Source organism: Pteropus vampyrus, unplaced genomic scaffold (assembly GCF_000151845.1).
Source record: "Pteropus vampyrus isolate Shadow unplaced genomic scaffold, Pvam_2.0 Scaffold74, whole genome shotgun sequence".
NCBI classification, from domain to species: domain Eukaryota; kingdom Metazoa; phylum Chordata; class Mammalia; order Chiroptera; family Pteropodidae; genus Pteropus; species Pteropus vampyrus.
The window spans coordinates 3,395,235-3,409,038 of NW_011888855.1; the positions used below are offsets into that span (position 1 = coordinate 3,395,235).

At 37.4% G+C, this 13,804-nt stretch overlaps 1 protein-coding gene across 1 annotated transcript in view; it reads left to right on the forward strand.

Annotated features, from left to right (window-relative positions):
* Positions 1-2,336, forward strand: part of LYRM7 (LYR motif containing 7) — a 21,217-nt gene extending 18,881 nt beyond the window's left edge. The window contains exon 5 of the mRNA XM_011362254.2: positions 1,863-2,336. Coding sequence (XP_011360556.1) covers positions 1,863-1,933 — 71 coding nt within the window. The 3' untranslated portion in view covers positions 1,934-2,336. The remainder of the gene's footprint in view (positions 1-1,862) is intronic.
* The last annotated feature ends 11,468 nt before the right edge of the window (positions 2,337-13,804 follow it).

Consider the following 13,804-nt stretch of genomic DNA (forward strand, 5'->3'; position numbering starts at 1 on the left):
ACATGTACAATATAATGATTTGATATTTGTATATATTATGAAATGATCACCACATTAAGTAGTTATTCTCTCTCCCCATACATAGTTACAAATTTTTTTTCGTGATGAGGACTTTTAAGATCTGTTCTCTTAGCGACTTGTAAACATGCAATACAGTATTATGAACTATAGTCACCATGATCTACTGAAGAGACTGTTATGTTTACCTCTTTATCTTCGTTTCTTGATGTAATGTCCAGCATAAAATAGACACATACATGTTTGGTAAGTGGATCAATTTACTGCCATTGCTAATAAGTTAAAACCTCAACTCTAACTTGGTGAAACCTCCGAAGATTTGGTAAAAGCAGGTGAGATATAAGCAATGGTTAAATAATATTTATTTAACCGTTTTTCATTTCAGTAAACCAGGTTTACCATCTGTCTTATAAGAGCATTATTTTTAATCAGCTCAATTTTTTCTTATTAAGTGATAATTTCTATTTTTCTTCTGAATTGAATTAGTTTACTGATGTCTTTAAAAAAAAATTTAATAATTCAAATTTATGGAAGAGATGCCAGAAAAATGGAAGGAAGGATATGGGAATTTCATTTATCCAGATTCCACAAATGCTAACACTTTTACCACATTTGCTTTATCATCTTTTCTTATTTTTTTCCTGACCTTTCTGAGGGTAAATTGCAGACATAATGCCTCTTTCCCCTAAAAGAGCATTTTTAAAAATTATGATAGCCCACTTGGGTTTAGATTTGGAGAACTACTTTAGAGTGTATTTCTCAAAAATACTCCTGTGTGTATTTCCTAAATTTACAAGGACATTATCTTATGTAACCACAGTATAATTATCAAAAGCAGGATATTAACATTGATACATTTCTGTTATTCATATTTTTTCCATTTGTCCTAACAATGTCCTTTATAGCAGCAGAAAAAAGATTTGCCCTCTGGAAATTGAAAAAGGAATTCTCTCTGGGATCCAGTTGAGTATCACACAAATGGCATTTGGTCATTATGTTTTTTTCTTAGTTTTTCTTAATCTGGAGCAGTTCCTCAGTCTTTCTTCATCTTTCATGACTAGGATATTTTTGAAGAATGTAGGCAAGTTATTTCGTAGAATGTGGTGTGAACATTTTTTGATATTGATAGTTAACTTGGATTCAGCTTTTCTAGAGGGAAAAAAAGAGAAATCATGTATCTCCTCAAATTTTTGTATCCTAAGAGCCTTGCCTCTCAATTGACTCTGGCAAGACATCCAAACTAGGAATCAACATTTATCGTTTTATTGTTGTTGTTTAACTATGTTTCTCAATGGGCCACTATTGGCATTTTGAACAGGATAGTTCTTCACTGCATCAGACTGTCCCACGCATCCCTGGCTCCTGCCCACTAAATTCCAGTAACATTCTTTAGTTGGTGTGACCAGCCAAAACACCCCCAGTAGGGAGCTACTGTTCTGTAAAATTTGGAATCTTTAAATTAGGAAAGCAGTCTTACTTTTGATATAGTTGCTAATATAAAAACATTTCCAGTTGATGGTTTTAATTATCAGTAATTTATAATCAGATGGCTAATAATGTGCTTTAGCTGAATTCTATCCAGTTATTTAACTAGTTATATTTAATAAACAAATGGCAAAAGGTTAAGTTGGTCATATATGTTTTTATATATGAAATAAGAATCCTACTGTCTCCACATAAAATCAGGGACTCTACCTCAGGAGTTAACTAAAATAAAATATCCCAGGAAGATTTACCTTAAAACTCCATAATTTACTGTTAGAAATTTTAGGGGGAAATGAATGTATTTATATCTAATTTTAATTTTAATGATGTTAATTATTCTCTTTTTATTTTTCTTTCAGAATTGGTCCCTAGGAAAGACCTTCTTATAGAAAATGTGCCATATTGTGATACACCAACTCAGAAGCAGTGAAATTTCTAGGAAAAAATTGAGTCTTTGTAATTTTTAATTCTAAAATATATAACTGGCAAAAATCCTGGATATGCAGATATTTCTCTCTGAACTGGCATATTGAAAATGAGTGAATTAAAGCATAGTTGTATAATTAAATTTCATGTTAAAAGGACATCTCTGAAAACTGCAGACCATAATTAAGTATTTATAAAGAACATTAGATATTTCATTTTCATGGAAAATCAAACTTTATAAAGTGAAATAAATGATTAGAGAGGTATATCATACTCACTTTTCTTTGACCTTGATGAGTATTTTGGTATTACCATAACTACTTGAGAATGCAGTGTTTTGACAAGTGGGTGGGTTTTCTTCTCATGTGAAATGGAACTATTACATTAAAATTATTAGATTAAATTGATATTTAGTCTCAAAAACTTCAAATTGTTCAAAATGTCACAGTGTGTGCTAGCTCTGCACAGAGGGTGGTCTTTGTTTCCTAAAACACTGAAATTATTTCCGTAGCTAACAAATAATAATACAGTTTCTTTTTAGAGATAGAGAGTATCTTTGTATTCCTATAAAAACATTTTTAAATCAGTCTTCTGAAGATAGATGAATAAAATATCAAAATTAGGTAGGATCATGTGGAATAAAGAAATCCTAATTATTTTAAAAAAGTGTCAAACATTGAAGTTTTGCTTTTTGTGTTCGGGCCTTTACACCATCCAGAATTTATTTTTGTTTATGATGTGAGGGAGGGATATAATTTTATCTTTCTTTTTTTATGGGAAAACAGCTGGCCTCAGCGTCACTTATTGAACAGCCCATCCTTTTTCTGATTATAGGTAAAGTGATTTTGAGCATATCCTAAGTTACTATACAGTTGACCCTTGAACAACATAGGTTCTAACTCTGAAGGTCACTTACACATGATTTTTTCAATAAGTACCTGTACTGTTTTTGATCCTAGTTAGAAGTCTGTGGAGGTGGAGGGCTGGCTTTTTGCATTCATCTACGCCATTTTACATAGGAGACTTGAGCATCCCCGTATTCTCTCATCTGCAGGAGAGGTCCTAGAACCAATACCCTGCAGAGACTGGGGAGCAACTTAAGTTTTGGGGGAGTCAGAAGTTCTACCCTGATTTTCGACTGTGCGGGAGGTCAGCACACCAACCCCTGTGTTGGTTAAGTGTCAACTGTATATTGGAATCAAGGACTTTGCTCCTACAGTTGTCCCTCTTCTCTGCCAAATGTCTTTTCCCTCTCTCCACTAGATTGTTTTCAATAGCATTTAGCATTCTAAAATATTTCCCATCTTTAAAAAAAAAAAACTTTCTTGAAACCCCTCCTGCCCTCGAGCTTCAGCACCATTTCTCTGCTTGTCTTTGTTCCAGGAAATTTCTGTCCTTAGTTCCTCCACTTCTCTCCCCATTCTTTCTTGTAGACACTAGTCCAGATTTAATCCAAACCACTTAACTGAAACCTTTTTGTCCCAGTTACTAGTGACCTCCACTTGGTGAATCTAGAGGTCAGTTCTTGTCCTCACAGTAAAAGTTGATATGATTGATCATTTCCCTCTTTTACAGATGGAAACCTAGACACTCACTGTAAACCTATGTACGTGGGATACAGCCATGAAACAAAGTAGCAAAAATGTCTGCCTCGTCTTCTGTTTGTCATTTTAGATTCACTCTCAGTCCATCTTGACCCTGCTCTCAGCCTTCTCTGGAAAGAGCGGCCTGTGTGAACCAGCTCAAGTGCCTCCTGTACCCTCTGACTTTTGGCCGGTTCAGCCAATGGGGGACCCTGGCCGGAGAGCAAAAGGAGGGAGGAGAGTGAAGGCAGGTACTTATATCCTGGCTCTATACTTGAGAGGTTACCTCAGGCTGGCAGTGTCTCTCAAAGTTTCTCTCAAAGCACCCTCTGTACAGTTCTTTCTTTCCATTTGGGGAAGAGCCTCCCTCCCCTCCTCAGGTCTGGGGTGGCATCAACTCCTTTGCTACCATCCACTTGAGTTCCCTTACACCTACAGGTTAGTAAATAGTCCCTTTGTAAATAAATCTTCCTCAAACAACCATATCTTAAGTACATCATCTATTTCCTGTTGGGACTGTCACTAATTCACTGCCTGGGGGAACTTACTCTCTAGAGATGAGAGACAGACAATAAACATAATTAAAAAGTAAATTAGAAGGTGATAAGTAATATGTAGAGAGATAAGGCTGGAAGGGGAGATAGGGAAGCTAGGAAAAACAGGGTGTTGCAATTTTAAATACCATGATCAGGGAAAGTCACACTAAGAAAGTGATAGTTGGGCAAAGACAAGCATGTGAGGGGTCTAGCCATGCAGATACCTAAATGAAGAGCTTTTCAAGTAGAGCAAACTGTAGTACAGTGTTCCTGAGACAGGTTCATGTCTGCTGTGTTTGAGGAGAGCCAAGTGACAGGAGCAAAGTGATTTAGGGGGAGAGTAGTATGAGATGAAGTCATAGAAATGATATGGTAGAGGAGGTTGGGGAGAGGATGCCAGGTTAGGTAGGCTATTACAAGGACTGTGCATTTTACTCTTAACAATATACAGAGCTATTAGATGGTTTTGAGAAGAGGAGTTATATGATCTGATTTTCAGTTTTAAAGGGACCACTATGGCTATTGTGCTGAGAATAGACTATGAGAGAAAGGGTGCAGGGGTGCAGGGATACCAATTACAAGTCTCTTGCATTATTTTAGGTAAGACATGATAATGGCTTAGACCAGAATGACAGCAGTGACAGTGGTGAGAAGTGGCAAGATTCTGGATATATTTAGATACAGAGCATGGATTTCCTGATGGAATAAATGTAAGATGAGACAAAAAAAAAAAAAAAAAAGGAGTCAGGCATGGTTCCCAAGGGTTTTGGCCTGAGCAACTGGGAGGATATTGTTGCCATCAATTGTGATGGTGAAACTAGACTAGGTTTGTGAAAAAGGTAACGAGTTTAGTTTTGGGCATGTGTAGAAAAGGCCTGTTAGGTATCCAAAGGGAGATGTTGATAAGACATTGGATATATAGCATCTGTAGATCAGAAGATGGTCTGAGCTGGAGATATATATTTGGGAGCCATTAATATGTATAAAGTACTTAAAATCATGACATTGGGTGAAATCAAGAAACTGGTTATATATAAAGAAAAAAATAATTGAGTCCTGGGGCACACCGGTTTTAAGAGATTAAGGAGAAGGAACAATAAGCACAAGGACAGAGAAATTTCTTGTAAAGTAGGATGAAAATAAGGAAAATGTAGAGCAGAAGTTAGCAAACTATAGCATTAGGTTTAGTTAGGGACCAAATCTGACCCACTACCTTTTTCTATAGATAAATGTTTATTAGAACACTACCACACTTAATTCACTTACATATTGTCCATGGCTGCTTTCATATTACAATGGCTGAGTTGAGTAATTGTAACAGAAACTAATCTACACAGCCTAAAATTGCTATGTGGCTCCCTTACAGAAAAGGTTTGTTGACCCCTTGTGTATAGAGTCCTGGAAGCCAAGTCAAAAAAGTGTTTCATTGAAGAGAGTGTGATTGCATTATAATTGCAGTTAAAATTCCAGTAGAATTTAGCAAAATGGAGATGACTTTGGTGATTTTTGGCAAGAGTTTCAGTAACAATTGGAGAAATATATGCTCATGTTGATGCTTCCCAAATTGATCTCTAAATTCATTGTAATTGCAGTTAAAATTGTAGTACTATACAGTTACTATACTATAAACATATAAACTCATACAACTCAATGGAATAAACATGTAAACTCATACAACTCAATGGAATAAAAACAAACAATCCACTAAAAATGGGCAGAGGATCTGAATTCACATTTCCAAAGAAGACACGCAGATGGCCAATGGACATATGAAAAGATGTTCAACATCAGGGAAATGCAAATCAAAACCACAATGAGATATCACCTTACACCTGTCAGGATGGCTATTATCAAAAAGATAAGAAATAACCAAGTATTGGCAAGAATATGGAGAAAGGTAACCCTCGTACACTGGTGGTGGGATTGTAAATTGGTGCAGCCACTATGGGAAACAATATGAAGGCTCCTCAAAAAAATTACAAATAGAACTACCATGTGATCCAGCAATTTTACTTCAGAGTATTTATCTGAAGGAAATGAGAACACTAATTGGAAAACACATGTACCCCCATTCACTGCAGTGTTATCTACAGTAGCCAAGACATGGAAGCAACCTAAATGTCTATCAATGGATAAATTGATAAAATGTAATATATATGTATATACACACACATACATATGAGTTATCATCTATCTATACATACACACACACACACACACACACACACACACACACACACACACACACAATGGAACAGTACTCAGCCATAAAAAAGGAAATCTTGCCATTTGCAACAACATGGATGGACCTTGAGGACATTATGCCCTCAAGTGAAGTAAGTAAGACAGAGAGACAAATACCATATGATCTCACTTATATATGGAATCTAAAAAGAAACAAAAAACAACTCATAGTAAAAGAGAACAGATCTCAATCCTACCTCCTGCTACACCCAACTCCAGAGACTCATTATCACCTGTTGATATGTGAGAACGCTAAGCCCCTAACTATTAGGATCTATTTTCAGGTTTCCTCACAGCTTCCAAGGCTATCTCAGTGTCAGCGTATAGTTAGACTCTTCTTTGGCTTTCAGATTTCTTTTCATTCTGGCACATGGGAATTTTCTTTCTTCTTTTATGAACTCAGCCACGTTGTACAAGCCAGAATGCAAAGAAGTACTGAAAGACTAATGCAGTCATGTTAAAGAGGACACAGGAGCTAGATCAAAGGGACTCTTGCTGGTCAGAGTTAGAACAACTTATACATCAAAAATAAGAACTATAAAGGGCTAACACATTAAATAAAAAATAAACCCATGAGTTCATGAAGATACTCAAAGGGGTCAATATCAGAGAGGTGGTAGAGATTCAAAGACAAGACAGCCAAGCAGGGAAGACCAGCAAGAAAGTGGACAATTATATTGTAATTAGTGCTATATAGGGACCAAACAGCTTTAAGAGTGTAAAGTAATTGATTTATTAGGAAGTGGTTTGTAATGTATAATAAATATACAAGATGATGTGCTTTTAATCTCTTAGAGAAGTAAACAGATAATTCATATCTAATACCCTTTAAAAATATAAATTTTGTTTATAAGGCAGGAGAACTAGGAGAATCAAGCTTTCTGCCACAAAATGCTTTATGTAACTTTTTTCCCTCTTATCTTCTATTCTGGCCACAGTAAAAGAGCCACTATCTTAGTTAAGATTCCCAGAAAAACAGACTTTGAGATAGATATTTATGTGAGAGGTTTAAATTTAGGGAGTATGCTCCGGAATAAGCCCTATGAAGAAGTAAGGGAAACCAGATTGAGCAAAGGGAGTTGTTGAACTGTGATAACAGCTGCAAAAGAGGCCTGGAGCTGAAATGGCCCTCAGAATTGTGCTGACCTGCTGCAAGGGGATCGGGCTTTTGTTCCTGGCATCAGTCATCGTTGAGGACAGGCGGAGTCCGAGGAAGAGGCATAACCTTAGTGAGGCAGTCCTGGAAAGAGCAGTAGCTGTGGTCCTTCAGCAGCCAGCACTCCCAGGAGCTGGGGAAGTGAAGGCCTCCTTCTGAAGGGCCATCTGGGCAGTGCACAAAATCCACTACACCAAACAAGCTTTTCCTAATGAGCCCAAGCTGCTGTGAGCAGGAGATGCACACTCTACAGCTGGTGTTTCTTATCTGGGTAGTAAGTGCCCCGAGGCAATTTGTTACCTATTCAGACCAAAAGAGGAGGGCAAGCTCATTAGAAAATAGCTAATTATGAGTTGATATTCAAAGTGAGTTAATGAAGGGGCGCATTCATTCATTCAGTAAATGTCTATCTGGTATCACCTGACGCAAGTTCACCAAAAAGGGAGCAGGAGACTAGGTTCCAGGCACAGCTCTGTCACTGAAAATGGGGTCTTTGAGCAAATCATTTATTAGCCCTGGACTTGTGTTTCTTTTCCTACATAATGAGAAATGTGGACTAGATCTATTAGAAATACTTTACTTGTACATGATTGCATTCCCTTTTAGCTAGCTTCAGAAGAAGAGAAAGAGAAAGGGAATTGGTTTAAAGAATAAATGTGTGTCTCACGGACTCAGGCTGGTTGGAGCTGGGCTTCACAGACTGGAGCTCTGTAGGCAGGCCAGGGATGCCCTCACCCCTCCCGCTGTACTTGCTTCATCCTTCACCATTGCTTCAGTGCAGTTCACTCTGTTTTTCAGTTCACATGAGGGAAATAACTACAAACAGTGGCTCTGAGTTTTCATCTCTATTCAGGAAAGCAGCCACACTCAAATTAGAATTCCTTGTTCCCAGCCCCAAATTGTCTGAGAACAGTTTATTGGCCTTGTGTGGATGAAGGGAACAACCTCTGATTCAACCAACTGTGTATAGGTGAGGAATTCAGTGAGGGGAAGAGACATTTTTAGAAAAGATTTGGGAAAATGCTGAGAGGTAGCTCATATGTCCACTGCTGTTATCTCTAAGATCCTATTATTAAGCAACTACCTAAGTAAAATTTGATTCTCTTCTCACTGATTCTTAAATGATGCTTTAAACTATCATTTAAAAATTATGATGGTTAATTAAAATACATAAATTGCAAATGGAAATTCAATAGTTACATGAGGGAGGCTTCTGAAACCTAAAACCCTCAGCAAATGCATTGACAACTTCACTTGTTTCTATAGACCCAAAACAAAACTGACAGTGTTTACTTCGTACTAACATGCCAAAGACGTACTAACAAATGCACAGAGAACTTTTTCAGAGGGGGAGAATGTTGAGTGTTAACCACTTGGACTGAAGATGGTTTTTCCTAATTTGTGATTGGTGTGTAGCTTACATCAACTTCTGATGTTTACTTATCATGAAGATCATATTCTATAACCAGAAGTGTAGCTGTCATAAGCACTTGTGAAGTGATTGACAGAGCTGGCTATTGACGGAGGGTGAGGATACATCCTTTTTTAATTTAGGTAGAGGACACCTATGTAGCTCACATACACTAGAGCAGGGGACATGGCAGTGTTTCCAGTCCTACATATAAGCTTTCCTGACCTTCAGGGCCCCTTGAAGATATCAGGCTGCCAGTGATCCAGTCAGGTCCTTCATGAAGTCCAGCCCCTTTCACCTCTGGGAAACTTATACCACATTAGCCCTTACAGATTCTTCTGGAGACTCTTATGATGTGACCGCCTGGGAATGTTCATCAGAGAAGTTGGTAATGATTCAGTAGGTCTTACCATAGATACTCAGGAGAAAGCTAAGGTAGCTTGGACTGGGCGAATCTTTATCAGCTCCTGTGAACAATCCCCAGGAGGGATCAGACCATAGGTCTATTCCTATTTCAGGTTTTCACTGATGCAAGGAAATAGAGAACTGCATGATAATTTGGTAATTTTGTGACAATCTAGAGCAGGGCAAATCCAGCCTTCTGCCTGTTTCTGTAAGTAAAGTTTGGTTGGAATAGGACCATGCCCATGTGTTGTCACCTACGTGTTGTCTATGGTTACTTTATTGCTACAGCATCACGTTGTAGCGACAGTGAGTAGTTGGGACCGAAACTATAGGATCCACAGAGCCTGAAATATTATCTCTTTACATAAAAAGTTTGCCAACCCCTAGTCTAGAGATAAATTAATTTTCTTCATATGCTTTATATTGGCAATCTAGAGCATTCCAAATTTTCCACATAATTATAAAATTCTGCTCTTAAAGACTTAGGTTTTCTGAAGGCGCCTTCTTATATTGGCTTATCTCAAAAGCATGATTTAAAAAGATGTTCTTTTCAATAAATGGAGTGAGTGAATAGGATCTCAGTATGAAAGAAAATCTTGGACCATATCTCACACCATACTAAAAAAATCCATTTTGAATGTCATGTAGATCAAAACACAAAAGAGAAAACAAAGCTTTTCAAGGAAAACAAGAGAATATCTTTGTGACTGGGTTAGGCAAAAATTTCTTAACTAGGACACAAAAAAAGCATTAACCATAAAAGAAAAAAAGGATTAATTTGGCTACATTAAAGTTAACACATTGCCAAAGACATATTAAGAAAATGAATAGGCAAGCTACAGAGTGGAAGAAGAGATTTACAATATATATACCTGATTCATATCCAGAACATGTAAAGAATTCCTCCAAATCAATACACAAAAGACTTACATTAGAAAAGTGGGTATAAGGCTTGAATAGACATCTCCAAAAGGGGATATCTAATTAGCCAATAAACCTATGAAAAAGGTGTTCAACTATATTAGTCATCATGGACATGGAAAATAAAATTGCAAGGCAATATCACCACATATCCCTTAGAATGACAACTGTAAATGACAGATAATACCAAGAGTTGGCAAGGATGTGGAGCATTGGAAACTTCATATGTTGCTGGCAGGAATGCAAATTGGTACAACTTTGCAAACCTGTTTGGCAGTATCTACTAAAGCTGGACATGCATTTCCTGTGACCTACCATTTGTACTCTGAGGCATGGAACTATGTTGACCAAAGGACATGTGCAAAAATGGTCACCGCATATTGTTTGTATTAGCCCAAACTAGAAACAAGCTCCTAGGGTATGAGTAACGTTCTATATTTTGATCCGAGTAGGGATTTCATAGTGTTCACTTTGTGAAAATGTGTTGAGCTTACACACTTGTGATTTGTGTGCCTTTCTGTATAGTATATATGTATGTTATACTACAATCAAAATTTTTATTTAAAAAGAATGCAGCATTAGATTGTTAGCTCCTGTGTATGATCTTGGCATAGTAATGTGAACACAGTATATATTTGAAAAACAAAAAACATTTTTGTTATCATAATGGTATAGATTGCACCAGTAAGTGGTAAGACCACAATTCTGTTATATTTCGAGATTTAAAAATCATCAATTACCATTTAATTAAGTTTGGCACTAGGAAACTCCTTGATAGCAGCTTATATATAAGCCCACATTTGTTGCTTATTCTGAATATACCTCAGTATCTTTTTCAAAAGAAAATTCTGACCCTTTACCCTAAAAATAAAGTCTGGCCATTTTTTCCAAGAACTGTAGCATTTGTTACTTTACAATAGTGAATAAGTAAGACTGAAAAATGCAATTCAGTAAGATGGTTTATTACTCAGAACTGGGGCTGCTATAATGTCATTTGCAAAAACATTGTGTTGTGGCTTTGATGCACACACAGTGCAGGAAAAGTAAAGTTGTGGGTTGCCACAGCAAAGGTAATGTAAGTATCTGTTGGAATAAGGTTTTGATTATTTCTATTTATGATCACTAATTCCTCTATATTTTATATCAATATGGCTGAGTAATTACTTAGAAGTATTGAATTTCTATAAATGTATGCTGTCAGCACATAATGCTTTGGCCACACACTTGCATTTAATTATGTCACTTAGGAATAATCCTGTTTCAAAAATACTTTTGACTTTTGTTCTCAGAAAATATTTCCAAGCAAGCAGCACATAACACTTATTTCCTTCTGCAACAGCACATTTAGCTGCTGTGACTCTATGGCACCTTGGTATAATATCCTATTAATAGATGCAGAAAATGAGGTAGAATGTTAGAAGATAATAAATTATTCAAGATCACAAAGCAAATCAGGGCAGAACTACTACTGGAATTTTACTCAGGATGAGCCATTCACCAAGTGGTATTTTTGTGAACCATTTGGCCTCATGATTAGATAGTACAGTTCTACATCATTGGTGCCTGTGTATATTCGACTCTAAGTTACACTCACTTATTTGTGTGTCTCCAAGGCCAGAATATTTCCAGGAGTACCTCACCTGAGACTAAGTGTTCTCTTCCTCCATTCTGTCACTCAGTGTATTAGGGTTCTCCAGAGAAACAGAACCAATAGATAAAAATATTTATATTCATTGTAGGAATTGGCTCAGGCTGCTTATGGAGGCCAAGAAGTCCCACAGTCTGCTGTCTTCAAGCTGGAGAACCAGGAAAGCCAGTGGTGTAATTCAGTCCCAGTGTGAGGGCCCAAGAATGGGGGTGAGGGTAGGGGGAGTGTGATGGTGTCAGTCATGGCCTGAGTCTGAGAGCCCAAGGACCAAAAGCACCAGAAGACAGATGTCTCAGCTCAGAGAGCATATTCTCCTTTTTTCCACCTTTTTGTTCCATTCAGGCCCTCAGTGGGTTGGATGAGGCATGACCTCATTGGTGAGGGAGATGAACGCAAATAGTTCATCTATGATAATAAGCCATTTTGGGAGAGTTTTTGTTTTATGTAGAAAATTGCATTTTTTGATCCGATTTATATCACTGACTATAAGAAAGCAGTGTTTGTCAGATCTGTGGAACATCAGCTTTCCAAGTGGCAGCTGTGCCCCCAGATGTCCTCCCCGCCGTACTCATCTTGCAGACACATGCCCAACCACAAGAGGGGAGGTTTTTGCCCCAGGTATATTTAGGAAAGGCCAAAGAAGGCAGGGGTCTTTCTGATGGTTGTTGACATTCAATTCTGGCTTGAAGATGCTCCAGATTAAATTAAGATGTTAGGTGGGACCAGGAAAGAAAGAGTCATGTTTTATAGCCATTTAGGAGTAGATAGGACAAAGAAAGAAAATTTCCTATTTTAGGTAAATGAATAGGGTGATGGTGAGTCAATTAAATGAGCTAAGAAACAGTGCTAGGAAGGAGAGAAAATAATCTATTTAAAGAAAATGGACGGGGTGACAATGATTTAATTACATTAGCTAAGAAATCAGTCAGTGCTTATTGTACCTTTTTGGGGGAGAGGCCTGAAGACTTGAATCTAGGACAAATCTGGAAGCTTGGCAGCAAGCAAAGTAAGAAGCAAAGACCAATAAGTAGTAGGATGAAGGTAGAAAATGATATTGTCATCTGTATCTGTCTGAGGGATATGCTAGAAATGGTATTGAGAAGTTACGGGTCCTATATCCCCCATTCATCCTCTTCTGTGTCCATGCCAGTGCATGTGTAACTCTGTTAAAGAAGTCTGATTGGGGCGGCGGCTGGCGGGGGGGAACAGCAGCAGCCTGCTGAGATAAAACAATTGGACAGGAAGCAGATGGTGTAGCATCTAAGGCTGAAACAGGATTGCTGGGTATTCATCTGCAGTTGACATTCACTAGAAATAAAAAGGCAAGTGCAGTCACATGTGAGAGTCCTCACCTCCATTCATTTTGTTTTAAATTTCACTTATCAATATCTCTGGTTTCTGTGATTTGGTGTGATGGGAGAAGTGTGATTATTGTCAAGTAATGAAGATAATAACTAACATATTTAAGAACTTATAATGTGTCAGGCCCTGTTGTAAGTAGTTAAAATGTCTCAATTAATTTCAAGTAGAGATGATACTTCTTCCTTCAAAGATGAGGAAACTAAGGCACAGAGAGGTTAGATAACCTGACCCTGAACACAAAGGTTATGGGAAAGCTGGGAGACAGGCCAGGCCACCTAGTGGCAAAAGCCTATGTTCTTACCTACTCCAGGATCCTCTGTCTCAAGACAAGAACTTTTAGATGGCTAAGATTTTATTTGTGTGCTTTCTGAAAAATCTGTTTTATCTCTGCATAATGAGATTCTATCCCATTTAATTAAGTGGAAATGTCTATACAGATATTAAAGTAGAAAAACTTAGCTACTCTTTCTTATGAATTCAGACAATTTCTGGGAGTACTCATCCATGTGGGCATTATGTAATGATGAGTCAGAGCTGTTTGAAAGGTTTGGGGGCTGATATATTATTCATATTGCTAATTGTCTTGCCACATTAAAATTATAACTTTAC